This window comes from Ursus arctos, unplaced genomic scaffold (assembly GCF_023065955.2).
Source record: "Ursus arctos isolate Adak ecotype North America unplaced genomic scaffold, UrsArc2.0 scaffold_1, whole genome shotgun sequence".
Taxonomy (NCBI): Eukaryota; Metazoa; Chordata; class Mammalia; order Carnivora; family Ursidae; genus Ursus; species Ursus arctos.
In genome coordinates this window covers 67,669,954-67,692,427 of record NW_026622763.1, presented here as the reverse complement: position 1 = coordinate 67,692,427, position 22,474 = coordinate 67,669,954, and the positions used below count along the sequence as shown (strand labels likewise).

Below are 22,474 nucleotides of genomic sequence, written 5' to 3'. Positions count from 1 at the left end.
GGCCCTGGGCCACCTGCAGTTACAGGAGTGATTGGTGGGGATGAGGAGAGGGCGCCCTGCAAAGGGGCTTCAGCCTGATTGTTTCTGCTCTTTAGCATTTCTAGAATAGAGAGTGGGTGGGAACCGACTCAAGTAAAGTCCCAGAGACTCTAACACTGACGCACAGGAAAGCCTCAAGTGGGAGGAGAAATGCAAATCCCCTACTGACAATGGCGTCAGCGGCTTTGTCCTGGGGACTGTGAAGGGCGATTCTGACTTTGGACTTGACACCGCCTGGGACCTGGGCTGAGAGAGCCAGGTAAGTAGGCAGACCACACCTTCGTGTTGCTTCTCCGGAGGAGCACGGGCCAGGAAGTGCTTATGCAGGATGCTGCCGAGGCTGTGCTGTTCACTTGGTGTTGTGATAGTTGCTTCACTTTAGCTCACATGAGGATGGGTAATTCTAAATAGCGTCCGACTCCATGATCCAAAGATGCGCGCGCTCGGTGAGACTCGGGTGCTCAGCCCCCAAATCTGCACGGTGGGAGGGACACTTGTGGCTGATGCGGAGGTGTGTCCTCGGGAAGTGCAGAAAGTGAGCCCCTCTTCACTTTCCTTCCAGCGTCTCTGAGCTACAATGTCTGACATGAGATTGAGTACCTGGGTTTCAGAGAAAAGCCCAGAGCTAGGGTAGCCAGTGGCTGTGGCTTTGATGGGAGGGAGTGATATTTTAGGGTATGTCATCTCCTTTGCAAGCTGTGTGTCACAGAGCCAGTGCAGCACTATTAGCTCCCAGACAGTGTGACAAAATGCCCCTTTATCTAGGGCCAGACATTCAAAGCGAATAGACAGGCACTCAATTTTCAAAAGAAATGTTCTATAGTTTTCTTGTGATGGGAGAAGTAGCACTTGAGAGTGAAAGCAAAGAAGGGAGCTAAGGATGACTAAAGGCATTTCTAGAGGCTTCAACAAAGAAGAGGGTCCTTGGACTATATATCTTATCCTTCCCGTCTTCAGCCTTAAGTTCAGCTCTCTAGAAGGTAGACCCGGGTCCTAGAAGTAATTTTGCTAACTTTGGGACAGGTTCAGTCCAGTTAATTCTTAGAAAACAGATTTTCATCCAAATCATAGCAAGGATTTAAGAAAAGTAGCCATGACAATTGTAATGCATTTTCAGCTCATGTTCTCTCACTGTTATCTAGAATAAGTTGACAGGAATATAGCAGGACAATGTCATTATAGCATGGGAACAAATGTTCCAATTTTGTGAGATTTATATATCTATGCAGCGTCTGCAAAGACAACTGTGTCTGGTTGCAGGAGACCTCAGATCGGTCCTTAGGAGCTATGCATCTTGGGTAGGAGTCATTTTGCTTACTTGTCCCTCAGATTTTTTTCCATTTTTATAGTTGGAGTAAAACTTACTCTCCACCTGCCCTGTTCACAGCCACATCAGAATTGCCATTCATTTAACAACACTTACTGAGACACCACAATATGCCTAGAATGGTGCATGTAAAGGTCTTCAAGATATAAAGTGATATGAAAATAAAACATTATTTCTTTTCCTGGTTCCTTTCTTTTAGCAAAACATTCCTCTATAGATTTAGATCAGGGAAAAGGTGCCCCAGAATGGTTCCATTTGAAACCTAAGAAATATGTATATGAAATATATGAAATCTGTTACCACGACCTGCTGTAGGCAAAAGGGAATCTTAACTTACCTACAAGATAGGCCGAAATATTATGGTGATTAATCATGTAAAAGTTTTGTTCCTTGATCTAAAATTGCTGATAAAACTATCAGAACTTTGACTTTGGAAAAAGTAAAATACTATAACTTCAAGATGTCGTATTAATCTCCCTGAGTTAGGAAATGTTTAAAGCTTCTAAATTGGTGAGAGTAGGATAACGTGGGGGAAACACATACTTTTGTTTTGTGAGAGGCTGCCAAATACATACCTAGTGTGGCTTCTTCTTCAATTAACCTGAGGGTTTAACTGCCGTCAGTTGCACACCAGAGATTAATGAAAAGTCGACTTTAAAAGCTCTGCCCAGGGGCGCCTGGGTGGCACAGCGGTTAAGCACCTGCCTTCGGCTCAGGGCGTGATCCCGGCGTTATGGGATCGAGCCCCACATCAGGCTCCTCTGCTATGAGCCTGCTTCTTCCTCTCCCACTCCCCCTGCTTGTGTTCCCTCTCTCGCTGGCTGTCTCTATCTCTGTCAAATAAATAAATAAAATCTTTAAAAAAATAAAAAATAAAAAATAAAAGCTCTGCCCAGTCATAGTGGATCATCGTACAGAGAAATATAAATATGTACTGATTCAGAGATATTTTGAACTGAAAGAACTAGAGCCCACAAAAATGTGTACTTGAAACTCTTCATAAAGCTAGGACCCACTTTGACTAAAGGTCTAGGAACATAAGTTTGACTCTGGAAGCCAGACAAATCTGAAATAAAGAAGAAAGGATTGGGTAGTTTGACATACGAGAAACTTTTATTGGGTGCCCCTCATATAGAAAGTCTAAAGAGGGTCTGAGAAGGTACAGTTGAGTATGTTTGCCTTCAGGTTGCTTAAAGTCAAGAATGCAGAGAGAGCAAGGGATAGGAAAGGAGTTTGTTGAGAACACAGATTTGTGTGACAGATTGGAGGTGTTGAGGGGGAGTGAAAGCTTTCTGGAGAAAGTTCTGGAGTTCCGGTTAGAGCAAAGCAGAACATGGTTTGGGGATAGAGAACTTTTTTTCCTTTATTAGGGATGACTTAGGAAAAAGCTGAGAAGGCTTTATCTTTGGATTGAAAGCATTTTCTCTTTACTGTCTTCTTATAAAAGGTGACTATAAAAGAAAAATTTTTTCAGTTACTTAACTAGTGGACAACACTGTCTTGGTTTGAAACCTAAGGGACGGGCACCTGGGTGGCTCAGTCAGTTAAGCATCTGCCTTCTGCTCAGGTCATGATCCCAGGGTCCTGAGATCTAGCCCCACATCAGGCTCCCTGCTCAGCATGGAGTCTGCTTCTCCCTCTCCCTCTGCCCCTCCCCCTGCTTGTGCTTGCTCATGCTCTCTCTTTTTCTCTCTCTTTCACTTGCTTACTCTCTCTCAAATAAGTAAAATCTTAAAAAAAAGAACCTAAGGGAGAAAAATGTACACCACAGTTATTAACATTATTTTTAAACTCTAATTTTACCTCTTCATTTATAGCATGTCTCAGTGGAATCAAGTTCAACAATTAGAAATCAAATTTTTGGAGCAAGTGGATCAATTCTACGATGACAACTTTCCTATGGAGATTCGACATCTGTTGGCTCAGTGGATTGAAAATCAAGACTGGTATGATCAAACATTATTGTATTTTCCCTAGAGGTTGATGTACAAATGCTTTATGCTCTATCCTTGTGCATTTATTCTGTGATCTGCTTTTGACTGGGTAGATGCCTTCTTTCAGATAAAGAATTTTCTTCAAGGATTTGGAAAGCTTCCCCAAAGGAAGAGAATCATTGTCCTTTCTGGTTTCATCTGTTGTAGATGAAAACTCAGTGCTTCCAGTGCTTTGGTTTTTTTGTAAGCCCAAATCCCAGTAATTTCTGAATATTAAAAAGCCAAGAAGTAAACCCATTGTTTATCTCAATTTTCAATTTACAGATGCAATGTAAATAATTATTTTTTCTTATGTTTTACAATCATTCTTTAAAGATCTGTTTGTCATGTACAATAATTTTTTTTGCTTTGAATAGTCCTCTTTTTTTATTGTGATAAAATATACATAACATAACATTTACCATTTTAACCATTTGTAGGCATACGGTTTAATGGCATCAAGTGCATTTACATTGCTGCGCACTGTCCATCTCAAGAACTTTTTCATCTTCCCAAACTGAAACTCTGTCCTCATTAACCAATAGCTCTTCAGTTTCTGTACCCCAGTCCTGGCTGCCATCACTCTATTTTCTGTCTCTCTGAATATGACTACTCTAGGTATTCATGTAAATGTAATCACACAATATTTGTGCTTTTGTGGCTGATGTATTTCACTTAGCATATTTTTTCAAGGTTCATTCACGTAGGATGTATCAGAATTTCCTTCTCTTTAAGGCTGAATGATATTCTATGGTAGATGTGTACCACATTTTGTTTATTCATCTGCCAATTAACTTTGGAATTTTTTCTATCTTTTGGCTATTGTGAATAAAGCTATTATGAACATTGATGTACAAATATCTGTTCAAGTCCTGCTTTCGGTTCTTTCGAGTATCTACCCAGAAGTGGAATTGCTGTGTGTGATTCTCTGCTTACATTTTTAAAAATCTCCATCCTGTTTTCCACAGTGGCTGTACCATTTTCCATTCCCACCAGCAATGCACAAGGGTCCCAGTCTTTCCACACTCTCACCAACTCTTGTTATTTGGGGTTTTCAGTAATAGCCATCCTAATAGGTACGAAGTGGTATCTCATGTTTTGATTTGCATTTCCCTAACAATTAGTGTTGTTGAGTCTACTTTGATGTATACAATTTAATTTGTAAAAGCCTTTAAATGCTTGTCACTGTGGAATAGGTTGATCTCTTTTAAAATTAGTATGGTAAAAAGTAGATATTTTACTAAGTTGTTTCCTGCCGTTTAATAACACTTTCGTTTTTTAGGGAGGCGGCTTCCAACAATGAAACCATGGCAACAATTCTTTTTCAAAATTTGTTAATACAACTGGATGAACAATTAGGTCGTGTTTCCAAAGAGAAAAATCTGCTCTTGATACACAATCTAAAAAGAATTAGGAAAGTCCTTCAGGTGAGAATGCATTCTACTTTTTCAAAAATGTCTGGATTTATGCGTCTTAAATTCAGCTAAAAAATCAAATATGTACCCTTATATTATTTTCAATTTAGATTTAAGAGGGAAAATTTGAATTCTCTTATCATTTTAAATTTTATGCTCTGTTTTATTGTATTAATATTTGTTTTTCATGAAATTTTGAATCTGAAATACACTACAAGTGGGAGGGTGTATGTGATTTGTGTGTTCAAATTTGACAATGCTGGACCAAGGATTTCAAAGATAACAGGTTCATGGTTATCCACCAGTCCTCTCTTGCCTTTCTCTCTCATGTAACAGTTTAGTTAGTATAGTTCCCTTTTGTAGATAGAGGCATCGTGGTTGTTGTATCCTTCCAGATTTGATTCACATCTTACCTTCTCCCAAAGCGTTCCTTGGAACTCTCTAGCCCCTAGCCCTAGGTCCCGAGCCTCTAGCTCTCCAAAGGTTCGCCCAGGCAAAGCCCTTCCATCTGTGGTCTGTGTTTCACAACACGTGCAACACATCTGTATTGTGGCACTTAGTGTATACTACATCGGTGGAACTTCTATGTGTTTGTCTTCTTCCCCAAACTGTGGACTTTAGTATTCAGCTTTGAATTCCCAGCCACAAGACTGAATATATAATAGATGTGTAATAGTCATTGATTAAAGGGATGAATGAATGAATGGAGTGAAACAGGGATCTAACGAATTAAGGACAGGCTAATATGAGTTAAACTCAGAGTTGCTGACATACATGACGAACTCTGAATGTGAACTGCTGTACTATTTCCTGAGTGTCTATACAGTGTATTAGACAACATGAAAAACGCATGTGCCATTTCTCAGTGAGGCAGTCTTAAAATCCCAAAGTTACAATGAATACATTTTTAGAAAATTTTACCTAGACTATAATTGAAATGTGCTGGAAGTTACTGACATTTGTGGGAGGGGCATATATGTTGTTTTCCCTATTGTATGGACTGCACCGAGCCATCTTGCCCTTGTAATTCCCTACAGATTTGCAAAACACATGGCCCAGGTGGGAAAATAACTTGTTGTCAACAGAACCGGATTTTTCACAGCATAAAGCAAGCAGTCTCTTACAGAGACAAGCCATTTAACCTTGGCTTCATTAGCTTAGGGCTCCAATCAGTAAACCTAAAACAGGGGTGGGCATACTGCTACTCACAAGTCAAATGTGAGTTAGTCCTGGCCTGTTTTGAGGTTGTTACATTTTTAAGTGGTTGAAAAAGAATAAAAATAAAATAAATAAGTTTGTGACATGAAAATTCCGTGAAATTCAAATTTTTGTATTTTAGCGGAACAGGGCCAGGCTCATCCATTTACGTATTGACTCCGGCTGCCTTTGCGCTGCAGCGGCAGAGACTGGCCCCAGAGCCTAAAATAAAAATGTGTGCATGTGTATTGTGTATATGTGTATCAGTCATATTTATCCAGCCTAGAAGCAAAGGTTCTACAGGTCACTTGGCCAGAGGGACACAGATGAATAAAATGGGTGATGCATGGTCTTCGGAAATTCTGAAATTTGAAATTCTCAAAATGCGGCCTTGGGCAATCACTTAATCTTTCTGAATGCTCACATTTTTTCATGTAAATGGGGATGATCCTTATTTATTTTGGAGGATTGTAAAGAAGACTGGAGTTTTTATTCTGGCAAAAAAAAAAAAAAAAGGTTTCCAATAAATGGTTTTTGTTGTTGATGGGGAAAAGAACAGGATTTTCTTAGGACAAATCAAGGGTAAATGTACAGGTCATTTTGGGATGGGGGGGTGGAAACAAGATTTTGAGGGAGTTCAAGAACCTGCAATAACTCTCATTCACATTTCAACTCAAGCAAAAACTCTTCTGTGTTTGTCACCGGCCCTCCAGCATCTTATCTCTGTAGACCCTTCCCAACAAACTGCCCCATGCTCCTCGACATCCCTGACCCAGAAAAATAGATCTCCTTATTCCCAAACATACCAGACTCACTCTTCAAAGACTCTGAGACTCTTTCCATGGCTAGGAATGCGTGCCACATCTTTCATTCCAACCCAGTTCCCAGTCATTCCTGGGGGACGTGTGGGTATCCCAGTGCGTGAGTGAAACCTTCACCCTCATCCTTCATGGAGCACGGGTTGCAAGATAACCAGCACCTGTGCTGGATGTGTCTAAGCAGGTCACAAGCTCTTTGAAGTAAATGCCTGACCTCCTTTTTTGACCTCCCTACTCCCTCTGTTACCCACTGTGGTTTTCCTACAAACTAGGAACTCAAAAAACAGTTGGTTGGTTAAGATATTTTGAATTGACAAAACACTTGCTCTTTCCTTCATTTTATAAGCCAAACTTATTGGGTATTTGTATTTGTTCAGAATACAGTAAAAAATAGTAATAGAGAACATTGTCAACTATGGTTGTAGACCTAAACAAGCCTGCATTTTATGTTTCTTTTTAATATATTATATTCCCACTATTGTTTATTTTTTGGGGTTTTTTTTTTGACAAGTCTTTTTGATAAAACAACACCCCCTGCTTCCCCAAGAATTAAAAGAGAAAAAAACCTCCTATCAAATGACTGTTGACACCTTGCTCATCTGGTTTGAACATTTTCATCCTCTGAGATTTTAAATGCAATCCATGCATTTAACTATTACATCCATTTAACTATTACAGCAAAAAAAGAGCAAACGATACAATTCCAGGGGAATTAAACCAGTGTAAGGCAGATTTATTTTAGTTCTTTACAGAGCAGCTGAGGTCTCCACTTTCAATATTATAATTTACTCTGAGGTGGGAAGCAGTTGAACACTGATGTCCAGCTCGCCTTTGCCTCTTTAAGGGGAGGCAGCTTCAGGTCAAGGCCAGGAGCTAGGACTGCCTCAGGCTGAATCCTGGCTCTGGGACACACTTGCTGTATAGCCCGGGGCAAGATGTTTACACTCTCTGGCCTCAGTTTCCTCAGCAGTATGAGCAGAATCACACTCGTATGTACCCCAGGGGTGTTAAAAGCATTAAAAAATTCTAAAGAATGTGGTAAGCTTAGAATTTGCTAAAAAGAAATACCTGCCCTAGATATTTCAAGAATGCTTTGCCTTGTTCTTAGGCTTTTTTTTTTTTTTTAAATGAATAGACTATTTTTTTAGAGCAGTTTTGGATTTATGGAAAAGTTGAGTGAAAGGTACAGAAAGTTCCCCTATACTCCCTCTCTACCTGCCTCTCCCCAGTGTCCCCTATTAGAAACACCTTGCATTGCTGTCATACATCTGGTACAATTGATGAACCTATTGTGATACATTATTATTAACTTATGGTCCAGGATTACATAAGGGTTTACTCTTTGTGCTGTCCAAGCCCATGGATTTTGACAAATGCAACATGTCATATATCCACCATTTCAGTTTTACTGCCCTAAAATCTCCTCTGCTCTACTAATTCATCCTCCGCTTCCTTACCCCAAACTCCTGGCAACCACTGATCTTTTTACTTTTTCTCTATTCTGCATTTTCCAGACTGTGATATAGTTGGAATCATACAGTCTAGAGACTTTTCAGATTGCTTCTTTCGCTTAGTAATATTATTGCTGAACGATATTCCCTTGTATGGATGTACTATAGTTTGTTGATGCATTTTTAGCAATTACAAATAAAACTGATATTAACATTCGTGTGCAGATTTTTGGGTGGGCATGAGTTTTCAACCCATTTGGGTAAATGCCTAGAAGCTTGGTAGCTGGATCTTTGTTCTTGGGCTTTCTATCACAAGCCTCTTTTCCTTATTCATCTTCCTCACTGTATCTTTGTCTGGTCAGGCTGCTATAACAGAAATATAATTGATTGAGTGGATTTTAAATAGCAGACATTTATTTCTCACAGTTCTGGAGGCAAGGAAGTTCAAGGTGCTGGCAGATTCGGTGTCTGATTCAGTTTCTTGGTTCAGACACAGCTGTCTTTTCACTGGACCTCACATGGCACAAGTGGGGAGAAATCTCTAGGTTTTCTTCTATAAAGATGCTAATCCCATTCATGAGGGCTCTACCCTTATGACCCAATCACCTCCCGGAGGCTCCCCCTCCTAGTAGCATCACATTAAGGGTTAGGACTATACCATTCGAATTAAGGAAACAGAATATGCAGTCTATAAGAACCTTCCTCTCTATCTTTCTCCCTCAGAATGACAGTAAAAAAATTAAAGTGGGGGCACCTGGGTGCCTCAGTCGGTTAAGAGTTCAACCCTTGATTTTGGCTCAGGTCATGATCTCAGGGTCGTGGGCTTGAGCTCCGTGTATAGAGTCTGCTTAAGGTTTTCTCTCTCTTCTCTCTTTGTCCCTCCCTCCCCGTGTGTGTGTGCACACTCTCTCTCAAAAAAAAAAAATTAAAATGGTGCATATTTATAATAAAAAGATTAAAGTAATACAGAAAAAATGCAAAGAAAATATGAGATAATCCAAAATCTACTGCCTGCATGTAACCACATTAATATTTGATGAGTGTCATTCCAGACATCTATACGTACGTATGCGGATAGAAGGCTGGCTGTTGACACTTTGTCCCCAGTGGTTACCAGAATCTTGGAAGTCTCCTGTGCCCTCTCTCCAACTCCACTCTGCTTTCTTCCCATCCAGAGTAACCACAATCTAAATTCTGCATTTATCAGTCTCTTCCTTTTTGTTATAGTTTTACCGCATATGTCAGCATCCCTAGACGACACAGTGTATAGGTTTGCAAGTTACTCAGTCTTACATTATTCTTGACAATTTGCTCTCTTCACTCAATCTTGTTCCTAAGATTGAACCGTGTTGATGTGTGCAGCAGCAGTTTATTCATTTTCTTTGCTACCTAGTAGTCCATTGTGTGAACATATCACAGCCTAGCCGTCTTACTGTTGATGTGCATGTGGGTTACTTCTAGTATTCATTCACTATTTCAAATGATGTTGGGCTGAACGTTCTTGTGTGTGCTCCTTGGTGCATGAAATGTACATGAAATTCTCTAGGATAGATACCTAGGAGTGGAATTGCCGGATCGTGGAGTATGTACATCTTTAATTGCACTAGATAATGCCAAAATTGTTTTCCAAAATGGCAAGACCAGTTTACACTCTCCTAATAGAGTAAGAGTCCTGGCTCCATATCCTTGTTCATACTCATAGTGGTCATATATCACATATCAATCCGGTGGTGTATCCATCTTACTTCTTCAGTTTAATTTTTTGTTCTTTTTCTGACTTCTTTTTTCAAGTGCTTTATTTATTTTGAGGCTTTCTCTTTTTTCCCTATAAATAAATTTAACCCTATATGTTTTTGAGATGTATTTTTATACTTTAATATGTAGTGCTTTCACTGTTCATTTTGAAATAGGCTATAATCTCAGTATTGACTAATAATTTCTAGATAAATTTAAAAACAACCCCACAAAAAGTACATAGAAATGCTAGATAAAATGTAACAGACTTTCAGTTGCATAGGTAAGCTCATCACATTAGAAGAAATTATAGAAACCCCCCAAATTTTTTAACTGTAAATTAAGAGCTGCACTGACGACTGTCATACATTCTTGGATTCTAGAAATACAGATCTCAAGCATAAAGGACATCAGAAAGAAAGAAAAGTTCCCAAAAGTAGCAAGAGAGAACAAATATATTACCACAGAAATGAGAGACAAACTGAAAGCCAAATTTAAAACACAAGAGAGAGAAGAGTAGAATAATTTCTTTACAGAGCTGGAATACAATATCCATCAACTTAAAATTCTATACCCAGCTAAATTATTATGCAAAATAGAAAATTCACCACATAGATACTACTGAAAGAAATTGAACACAGATGTTAAGCATGCATGGTAAAATTTCAAAAGTACCACTGTAAGTGAAAATAGAAAGAATAAAAAAAATGTTTAGAATCTGTAAAATTAAATTGGAAGCATAAAATGAGTTATCAGAAAAAAAATCCAAATAATGTCTGTTAAATGGACAAACCTCAGCAGTTATTAGACAAATTGTGGATTGTATCCAAAACATGAAATAACAAAAGATGATGAGATCAAAGCGGTGTGTGGGAGCCGTCTTGTAGAGAAGCCTGGGAGGCCTTGGCAAGGAATCCAGATCTTATTCTGAGTGTAACGGGAAGCCATTGACAGGTCTGAGCAGGGGTGTAACATGAACTGCTCTCTGTTTTAAAAAGCTCACTCTGGCTGTTGGACGGACTATTGTGAGTCAAGAGGAAATTGGGGAGAACTATTAGAAAATTCCGTGGTTTTTTTTTTTTTTAATTAACATATTGAAGGGGCACCTTGGTGGCTCAGTTGGTTAAGTGTCTGCCTTCGGCTCAGGTCGTGTTCCCGGGGTCCTGGGATGGAGTCCTGTGTTGGGCTCTTTGCTCAGCAGTGAGCCTGCTTCTCCTTCTCCCTTTGCGTCTCCACTCCTGCTCCTGCTGTCTCTGTCTCTCAAATAAATAAAATCTTTTAAAAAAGAGAGAAATTAACATACTGAAGTCTTTTTCTATTTTTGTGGATTTATCACCACTTCTTAACTTCAGAAGCTTTGGCTTTCTGTACCTGTTACTATGTCATGGGGAGCATAGATACAAGACGATGTTGGTGAATTAAACTTTAAAAAACCAACTTCAAATATCCTTCTTTGATACGCTTGCTGTTTTTCATCTTGAAATTTATGGTGTGGTTTTCTTTTATTACCATTTGCCAATTGGTAAATGAATTCATCTTTTCATTTTCATACTTTCTGTGTCACTTTGTACTGGGCTTATTTTTTATAAAAATTATATAGCAATCTTATTATTTGGTCAACACACATTGAATGAGTCCTTACTGTGTTACCAGTCACATTTTAAGCACTAGAGATACTATTGGAGGAAGTCATGAAGCTTACAGTCTAAACAATTCACACCCCCTATGTTTTGGTTTTTAATTTAGAGGAACTTCTATAGCCACTCCTCAAAAATTAGTGTTAGGGAAGTAAGGGGAAGCAGGCATCAGCAAGCTTGTCTGATAATAGAAAAAACATCTCCAACAATTAGAAGGCTGTGTTCAGGGTTTTGGCGTTAACTCTGTGGTTAACAACCCACCACCCACCAACCATTTTTCGCCGACCAGGGTAAGGATTCTGTTAATGAGAGTCTTAGACCCCGTGGGTGAGGGGGCACTTACAAGTGTAACCCACATCTCACAAGTTCTGCTCTCTGCATCACTGTGGCCTCTTCCTCAGAGGGTTTCTCATTTGTGTTTGCCTGAACAAAAATATGGGCTAGAGCTGAAAGCTCCTCGAAAGTTGAGCAGATGGTAGGTTCCTTCTCACCCAAGGCTGCAAAAATCCTATTGTTGGTCCTGAGTTATCAGCTGAAGTGAGATTTTTAACATGACAAGGTGGAGGATTAGAAACATTTTTGCAATAGGAAGGGAGAAAAAAAAGCTGCTTTAACTGCTAATCTACTCTGAATTTGCCAGATCTTACCCTCTAACTCCTGCTACTTTCTCGGTTCACTCCTCTTCCTTCCCCTCTGTATACCACAAGTAAAGAGAAGTGAAGGGGTGACCTCAACCTATGACCTGAAAACAACCCGGTATCACCACTTTGGATTAACTCTGAGAGAGCTGAGTGGAGGGTCCAGTCGTTCACGTCACCTGTTGCTCATAAGGGGAGCCAGTTTGTCATTCACTCCACGGTTATTTCCCCAAGTCCCCTGCACACACACCCCAAATCTGTTTTCCTCTGAGATAATTACTCGGTGCCAGTGTCACAACGCTTATATCTCATAGGCTTAGAGGCCTGCATATCATGCTGTCGAAGATGGAACGTGAATTATTTATCGAGATTTTGTTTGCTGCATAACTTGGGATAGTCAACAGAAGGCGGATGGTGTGCAGTGCCATTCCTTGTCCTGTGCACACCGCGCTGAACTAGAATCCAGCATGATCAACTCAAGATCCTCCCCCCTGAAATTTCATTCATGAATCATTTTGTGTATAGTCCTCCAGGCCTTTCTCTTATCTCATCCAAGCCTGCCTGGATTGTTCTCCCTCCTTATTGTCTTCTCTACCAGTTTATTACTCGAGTCCGTAGTCATTTGTCCTTTCTCTGAATTCTGATCCTCTTTGAAGTGTATGCCAGAGCTTCTTTATGCAATAATGATTTTGTGTATAGTGCACATATGGGTTTTTTTTATTCCAAATGGCAGTTTGGATTTTTGAGAGTGAGGCTCATATAATTTGCTTTGGAGTATACTGTATCTACTGCATAGATATTTGTTGACTGACTATTGGTTTCATCATATGAATTTTAACATCAGGCTGTATTGATTCCTGAACATACAAGGTGAAGAGGACATAGATAAAACCTTGATGTTCAAAAAGTTTGTGATTTAGAATGGAGACAAAAGGGCAAATAAATATTTATGATGCAGTGGTGTAAGCACCATGGGAGAAGCATCTACAATCATTACTGGCAGAGTTGGGAACATTTGCGCTGATTCTAGAAGGATGATTCAGGGCTGTGAAGAGAAGAGAAGAAAGGAAGAAAGGAAATCATATACAGAGGGGAAAAAAAAAAAACCAATAGGAACAAAATGCAAGAATGCCTATCCTCAAACAAGCTAGGCACTTAAAGCATTAAAAGGAGGTCATATGAGGATCTTGAATGCCATGCTGAGCTGTTTGGACTTTGGCAATGGGGAGCAGTCAAAAGTTTTTAAGCCAAAGTGTGGCGTAAATATATGTTATAACTGAAAACATATCCAGAGCTAGCTTTCTCTCTAGGATGACCTGCCCCCTTATCTACTATAGGCAAAGAAATATTAGAAAATTCTCCTAAGGTTGAAAGTATTTTCTTTTCTCATTCCTGTCCCTATATTTCCTTTCCTCAAATCATTTGAATTTAGAGAACTGAGCCAGAGATTGAATACATTTTATTTTTCTTAATACAAAAACAGTTGTGTGTCAAAGGAAAACAAAAACTAAACTATTCAGATGATGAAAAGTCAAGTCCAACCCTTGGTTTGGGAAACAGGAAGCCCACATAATCTGTCCAGGAGCTGACATGGAAACTCCACACACACGGATGTGGCCTGTAAATCTTTTGGCCTGATGGACGATAGCAGAAGTTCAGAGAGGAGCTGCCAACTCCAGAGTGAGCAGCCGCGACCAAGAAGAAAAAAGGATTGCTACAGCCTGTAGTGTGATGACTAACCATGCCATTGGGAAAGTGGGTAGAGGCACAGATGCTAGCTGAGAAAGAGGAGATGAGGATGTTTAGAGTCACATGTTGACTTTTATTATTCCTTGGTTTCTTTTGCTATGGGTGTCGTGGTGGTTGTGAAGAAAAAATTGGGCAGATACTCACTTTAAAAGTAGGAGAATTGCGTCATTCTGCCAACAGTTTTTTGTTGGTTTTTTTTTTTAAGTTTTCTATTTTAGTTGTCCCTATCACATGAAGATGAAGACCCATAGGAAAGCTGTCTATACTGGTCTAAATCCATGGTGACCTAGACGCTTTCCAAAAAGATACTTAACCAAAACCAAGACAGTTCATAAAACTTGTTACCTTAAACATTTGCTTTTTGAAACACTTCTATGTACATTTTGCAGAAGTTGGTTTAATAAACAAAAGCATACAAATTGGAGCAAAAACAAATCCACTTGTCAACAAGTTAGAAACCAATTGTTAGCTTGAAACCAATTTATGTTTATATTTAAAATTGTGGTTTGACTGAGTAATGATCAAGTAGATATCCGAACTTAGTAGATAGCTAATTTTAGTTCACAGACATTGACTGATTGCCTTTAACTGATCCAAACCACTTTAAAGGCATCCATTTTAACTTATCAATGAGATGTTCATAATTGGAAAAGAAGTTGGTTTTCACCCTAAGCCACCACGCACCCTCCACGCTTGCATAATTGCTTTTTCCAGAGATGACTGATAGACAAAAGATTTGCCCAATTGATACCTATCTCTCCCCTCCACTTCTCCCCAAAAATGAGGATCCAAAGACAAGTACTTGGCAGCCCACTCTATTACCATAATCCTCTGATTTGCTACTTTCCTCGAGGACATAGATCTTACTCCCAGCTGCTGAGTGGGCTCCCAAGTGTAAAATGAGGTGCTAATGTGGTATGGATAGCCAAGAAGTATGTTGGTGGCTAAAAAATGGGAAGACCCTTTGTCTATCTGTTTTTAAGAAGGTTCGTATTTTCTATCATCTAATCTGTGAACTTTCTCTCGGTGGAAAGATATGGGAGTGAGAAACATAAATGGCTAGCGGACTTTCATACTTAACCAGGTTCTCATAACTTACCTCATATCTGTCAGGATTTACTTTGGAAAAAAATTAATATCTCATTGGTTCTCTGTAGCTCAACACACCATCAGCTCATCACATCTTCTCCTTTAGATTCTTGTATTTCTTTCCGTGAACAATAAAAAGTCTTCACAGAAAAAGAGGTAGAGATAGAGACAGAGACAGAGAGAGAGACTTGATGGAACAGTGTGGAGGATAGTATGGCAGAGGTGGAAACGGGCATGGAGACATTTGGACATTATTGCAGTAGCTAAAAGGAAAGGAAACAGGATGCTGGGCAGTGGCAGTGGGGACGGAAAATAAATGGGCTGGAGTTGTGAAGTAATTTGTTCAAAGAATTGGCATGTAATGAGTGAACAGATAGGAAATGTGTGAGTGAGAAATAAGCGATGACTGAGGGCTTTAGTTTGGGTTATCATGTGGATATTGATGCATAATGAAGATTAGGTCTGGGGAAGGAAGTGGGAAAGCAAGATGAGTTTGGTCAACTCTAAGTGGAGTTGCAGCAGGAAGTTAATGGGAAGTGAGTGGAAGTAATGTGTCTCCGTACTTAACTGTCTCTTCCACAAGACTGAGAGCTCCTTGAGCACATTCATCTTTGCATCTCTAGTGCTTAACACAGAGCCCAGAGCATAGTAGGGCTCAGTGTCTTGTTTAATAAATGAAGAGTTGAGCTGACATTGAAAAAATGATTATTGCCTTATTGCAATGAGTATCCCTAACGAAATGCAGCAAATGTCATGTCATTATTGGAAATGCAATTTAGCGCCCATAAGCAAAATTTGTATGATAAGATTTTCTTGTTGAAATCAGCACTCTCTAAAAATACTTTATCTTAATTTTTCTGATACTTTTAGGCCATGTGGTTCATCTGTGAGTGTTTTCAAATTGCTGCAAATCTCCAAAAAGTTTTCCAATATATTTATTGAAAAAAAACTTATGTAAGTGGGCCCATGCAGTTCAAACTCATGTTCAAGGGTCAGTGATACATTTATTCAGGTCTTCCATGTTCTTCAACGCTGCTTTTAAACTTCCTATAAAATTACAGCATATCTTTCCTTAAATTTATCCCTGGAGATATATGCAGCCCATGTTTATTGCAGCATTATTTACAATAGCCAAACTATGGAAGCAGCCCCAGTGTCCATTGACAGATGAACGAATAAAGATGATGTGAGATATATATATATATATATATATATATATATATACATACTATACCATATATATATATGGTATAGTATATAAATATATACTGTATACACACAGTGGAATATTATTGAGTCATAAAAAAGAATGAAATCTTTTCCATATGATTATTGCTAATCAATAGGAGTATAACTGATGTTTGAATACAAATCTTCTTGAACTCTCTTATTGATTCCAGCTTTATGCAAACTCTTTTATTTTCTCCAGACTATCATATCTGCAGTAAGGAGAGATTTATTCTCTTCCAAGTTTCATGCTTATTTCTTTTTCTTCTCTTATCGGTTAAGAATTCCATTACAATATTGAAGTGAAGCAGTCATAACAGGTGAAATGTTTTATTAAGGTAATGCTTGCTGTAGGTTTGTGATGTTAAGGAAATACCCTTATAATCCTGGTTTACAGAGATTTTTAGAAATCTTGATGAATATCACATTTTATCCAATGATTTTTCTGAATCTATTAAGATAATTATATACTTATCTCTTTTAATCTACACTTAGTGTGTGTGACATAGATTTTCTTATATTGAACCATTGTTATGTTCCTGAGATAAACTCTTTGATTTTTATATACTGCTGTTTATAGTTACTTGCTAATATTTTATATAGGATTCACATCTAATTGCAGATATATCTTTTTTTTTTTTCAGTCCTTTTCTGGTTTTGCTTTCAAGGTTATACTAACCTTATAAAATGAGTTGAAAGTATTACCTCTTCTTTTGTTCTCCAAAGCTGAGTTACCAGATGGGATACAAAGCACAACCTAGTTTTCTTCTTTATATATTATAAAGAAATAAAGATATGTTTTAAGTTGTATATATTTAAGGTATACAGCATGATGATTTGATATGCCTGCACATAATGAAATGAAATGAAATACTACAGCCAAGACAATTAACATATCATTTCCTTACATAGTTACCATTTTTGCGTGTGTGATAAGAGCACACACTCTTAGCATATTTCCAATATTCAGTACAGTATTATTAACTATAGTCCTCATGCTGCCTTATTCATCCCCCATAACTACACCTTTGAACCCTCAACCAGCATCTCTCATTTCCCGTTAGCACTGCCCCAGTCCTTGGTAAGTACATGAAACATCCATTTATTTAGGTCTTTAATTTCTCTCAGCAGTGTTTTACAGTGTTCTTATGTAGATCTTTCACATCTTATGGACGTACCATAATTTAATCAGTCCTATAGAAATGGGCCATTAGTTTCCAATTCTTACTCCATTTCATCTTTATAAGCACAACGAAATTTAAAACCCCACATCTAACATTTGTTTGTCATGTTTAAGTGCTATAATTGGAATCTAACACCACTCATTCTCCCCTCCTACATTCTCATCTATAAGCAAGAAATCAAAGAGCAAAGAAGGGCCCCCAGAGTGTCCCATCTTTTGGGTTTTAAAACCACAACTGTACCACCTCAGTCTGTTTCCTGTTATTTAAAATCTCTAGGGAAGGGTATTATATGCACAGACTTCAGAGCCTTTCCAAAGCCTTAACAACATGGTCATCAGGAAGGGGCTTCTTTTGTCACTCTTCTGTTAATTACACCCATTTTCTCATTGTTCACTTAACAGTCAATGGAAGAACTTCTCAGTGAATGGAAGACTGATTCTCATTTTTAAATACTAGTTCTTCAGGCATTAGAAGAGAGAAACTGTATTTGGGCAACTATTAATATCTTATGTCTGTAGCTGTTTATAACTCTTTTTAGCTCTACATACAGGTCCTAATCTCCAAACTTGTCAATCAATTAACAAGCATGTGCTGGTTGATAAACTGCTCTATATGAGGACTTGTGATAAGCGTTGGTTTCAGGTCTCCTCTCAGAGGGAGCCAACTTTCATAAGCTATTGAGCTGATGTAGGTTAATATCATACCAACCAATTTTTTTAAAGATTTATTTATTTATTGGAAAGAGAGAAAGTGCAAGTGGGGAAAGGGGCAGAGGGAGAGAGAATCTCAAGCAGATGCACCATTGAGGGTGGAGACTGACTCTAGCAGGGCTGGATCTCATGACCCTGAGATCACGACCCCTGAGCCGAAACCAAGAGTCAGACGCTCAACCACTTGAGCCACCCAGGTGCCCCATACCAACCAATTTTGAAAGAACTTTCTTATTACAAAGGTGATCCAATAAAGAAAATTTAGAAAATCAAAGATAAGTGAAAAGGAAAAACTTCATCTGTAATCCCATCTTTAACTGCTAACCACTGTTAACGTTATAGTATATTTCCTGCTGATATTTCTACTTACATATGTATTTTAATTTATTTTAAAAATTAATATTATTTTACTCACCTCCTGCTGAAGCTTAATGCATTCACTGAAATGATCAAATAATCATGGAATGGCATTCTATGCCTTTAAATATTCTTTTTCAGCATCATTTGTATTCACCTATTAATTGGACATTTATTACTTTTTTTCCAGTTTTTCACCAATATAATCAAGTGAAGTACACATACTTTTTGTCAAAAACCCATTCATATTCATGAGTATTCTGTTGGGATGTGGATCTTTTTTTTGGTGGGGTGGGGGGACAGTGGGTCTTAACTCCATGCATCAAAATCACCTGTAGAGTTGTTTTTATTTTTTTTAAGATTTTATTTATTTATTTATTTATTTATTTATTTATTTAAGAGAGAGAACATGAGCAGTGAGAGAGGCAGAGGGAGAAGCAGAGTCCCCACTGAGTGCAGAGCCCAACACAGGGCTTCTGGGGCTGGATCCCAGGACCCTGAGATCATGACCTGAGCTGAAGTCAGATGCTTAACTGACTGAGCCACCCAGGCGCCCCTGCAGAGTTGTTTTTAATACTGATATTCACTGTTGCCATGAATGTAAACTGATACATGAGTGAGGATAACGCTAGTTACTGTATTAAAGAACAGACAATAGGATTTTATTTGTCATGCACACAACAGTCTAATGTTTGGTTATTATGTGGTTAAGAATATTTTATTCTTTTCCTTTTCATTGCAATTCAAGGATCCAAGTTCCTTCCATAGTGTAGCTCGTCTATTCCAAAGGGGACTGGATGTCTTTGTAGACAGACAGGACACGAAGAGAAGGAGCATGAAGTCACAGCCATATCTGGGATTCCGTGGCCTAGAAATGACATGCTCTATCTGCTTTCCATTAGGAAGAACTAGTTGTGTGCCTCCTGCATCATGCAAGGAATGCTAAGAAATGTAATTTCTGAGTGGGCTGCCATTTCCCACTTCCAAGGGCTTACTGCATCCTGTCAGGAGGAAGGAGTTTTAGTGGCAGGTTTGTCTGCTACATTTGGTAAAACCATCTTGGAAAGCAGTTTGTCAGTATCAAAGTTTGATGTGACTCAGCAGTTCCATTTCTGAATGTTTATCCTATAGAAATTCTCACATAGGTAAAGAGAAGGCTGTCCATACAAGATGTTCATGTTTTTGTTATTTATAACAACAAAAATGTAAAAATGATCTCAAATGTCCATCTTGAAATGTCCACAGTGGTTAAATACGTTGAATTATTTCAACATACAATAACTATTAAAATATTAGATCTGTATATCCTGAAATGGAAGGATGACTACAATATATGTTATTGAGTGGAAAAACAAAAAATATGTCCAGTGTGATTGCCCACAGGGAGTGAGGGGAGAAAACGGTGGATGGGGGCTCTCACCAATTTTTTAAAACTTTTTTATTACTTGCAATTAAGAAAATAAGCCCAAATTACATCAGCATTTTCAAAACCCAGATTCCCAGAACTCACCCAGGTCTACAGAATCAGAATCTGCAGGGAGTGAGACCCAGAAAGTTGTAGTTCATAAAAGCTTCACCAGCAATTCTGATAAATTGCCAGTGTTGAGACTACAGCCTTAGGATAAATTTCTAAAAGTGGAATTACTATGTCAAAGCATATGAAAAATGCTAAGGCTTTGATAAGAATTGCCAAATTGTCCTTTAGTAATGTACCAATTCACATTCCCACCAGCAGTGTGTAAAAGCTCATTCCATCATCAACACTGAGTGGTACAAAGTGTTTTAATCTTTGCCAGTTTGATAAATGAAAAATGGTATATCTGATTTATTTAGACACAAGCACTATTTTGTTGCATTTGGTTCTCTTTGGGGGACATACTGTCCCATCTGTCTTCCTCTTGAGTTGTGTAGATTCATCCCCTAAGTTAATGTTTCATTATAAAAATCACTTAGGGAACTTTTAAAAATGCAGATTTTGAGCTCCCCATTTCCAGTTCTGATAGAGCAGGTCAAGGATAGGGTTTGGGAGTACGGACTGGAGAGATCGGGTCCGAGGATTTACAGCGGAGAGACGCGTCCCAAGCAGAAGCATCAGAAGAAAAGGGAGCAGTGGTGGACTTAGAATATGGGTATTTCCTATCCTTAGAATAGACCCTCTGCTCGTGACTTGTCCTGCCCTCTGTCCAGGACTAGGCTCCCCTGACTTCCCAGCATCCACCAAGCTCCAGCCCTAGTCCTCTCTATGTGTCATTAAAATTCACATCGATTTCTCTCCCTCTGCACTCCCACGGCCCTCGGTGTCCAAAGAGCTCATCCTGACACTTAATCACACGCTGCAATTCCTTTAGATAGATGAGAATCGACTTAACAGTAGTAAAGATATAGTCTAATGAAAGCTGGAGAAGTATTATTTCAGGACAAAAGGAAATGCCCCAGGATAGCCTGGAAAATAGCCCTACAATAAATTACTTGTGTGTTGACACTAAATTAGACGCAACGGCAGCTCTATGGGAGGTGAAATTTGAAGTCACACAGCCTTAAAGAATTAGAAACGAGTGCTTCTCTGTCAAACAAAGCAGAGGTCACTTTTTATCTTCCAAACTGGCAGAGATTAAAAACCCTTGATATCGCTCAGGAATGAGCGCGGATTGTGGATTGTGATTCTTATGATCAGACTAGTTTGGGAAAACTGGTGTTCTGAACATTGCTTATTAGAATCATCAGACACACGTGGAAAAATCAGCCATGCTCAGCCCCACCTCAGAGATTGTTACGATTGGGTTTTTTTTTTTTTTAATCTCCTCTGGTGATTATAATGTGTAGCTAAGACTGAGTCTCGTTGCCCGAAGTAATGCAAAAAAAAAAAAAAAAAATCTCGTGGAGATCTCACATAGAGCTCATCATTCTTTGCCACTTTAAGAGGAGGGGATATAGGAGTTGCTTTTCTAGAGGAAATAATAGATTCCCAAAGATTTATTTACTCTCCCCCTCAAGTCTCTTGTCATTTGTGAGAAGTTCGTCTGAGAACATTTATTTTCATTTATTTAGTCATTCAGTCACTCAACAAATATGCATTGAGGGTGTTCTCTGCCAGGAGCACTGCTGATGTTGGGTATGTGCCCTCGTGATGTGTGTGATGTGCCCAAGTGGAGTTCAATAATTGCACGTAATTACACTGGAGCTGAGTTTGTGAGTAGGCTCCCGTGGTGCCCTGCTTTCACTAGGAAAGTTAGCCATCGTGGACCATTTCTAAAACATGCCACCTTGATCTAAATTGAATATAATATGCTTTACAAAACTTTCCTATGAGGTTATTCCTTCTAATTTAATGTATATCTACAGTCATTTTATTAGAAGATAATTTTCTAGGCTACCCAGGGTTCTGACCTAAAGTAACATTGCTGAAGTTTTATTAGGCTATTTTTTATTATTACTGGTTTTCATTATTATTTATTACTGAGCTGATTCTTCTTTATCAAAACTTCAGATTGCAAAGTAATTGTATAGCAACCAGACCAACTCATGAGGGACATGTGAGTCCAGTTTGGAATGTAATGGGTGCTATGATCCCGTAGAGAAAGGTGGTACCAGGTCATCGGTCTAAAAGCTTTGCGTCATCACACTTTTTACTTCTTGTCAACACCAGTGGACAAAGGGCACCTGTGATCTTTGCTTCACCTTGGGAATGAACACAGTGAAAGGGAACCATAAAGATTTCCATTCTGTCAGTTATGGCCCTTACCAAAGGGTTTCATGTTAGGAGCAGAGTACATTTCAAGCAAATGAAGTTTTTCTGATGATCCAACATTCAAAGTTTTTTCCTTGACCATACTGTTCATTTGAACCACAGGTTTCATGAACACAGGTTCATTAGTCCCATTTGACTAATCCCTTACTCCTGTAAGTATTAAGCAGCACTATGGAATGGA

The 22,474-nt window shown here is 38.7% G+C and overlaps 1 protein-coding gene across 2 annotated transcripts in view; it reads left to right on the top strand.

The window, feature by feature from the left end:
* The first annotated feature begins 205 nt into the window (after positions 1-205).
* The window catches only part of STAT4 (signal transducer and activator of transcription 4), an 87,064-nt gene continuing 64,795 nt past the window's right edge, over positions 206-22,474 (top strand). For both annotated transcript variants that reach the window (XM_026492300.4, XM_057303602.1), the window contains exons 1-3: positions 206-298; positions 3,184-3,312; positions 4,622-4,766. In XM_026492300.4, coding sequence (XP_026348085.1) covers positions 3,185-3,312; positions 4,622-4,766 — 273 coding nt within the window. In that variant the 5' untranslated portion in view covers positions 206-298; position 3,184. The remainder of the gene's footprint in view (positions 299-3,183; positions 3,313-4,621; positions 4,767-22,474) is intronic.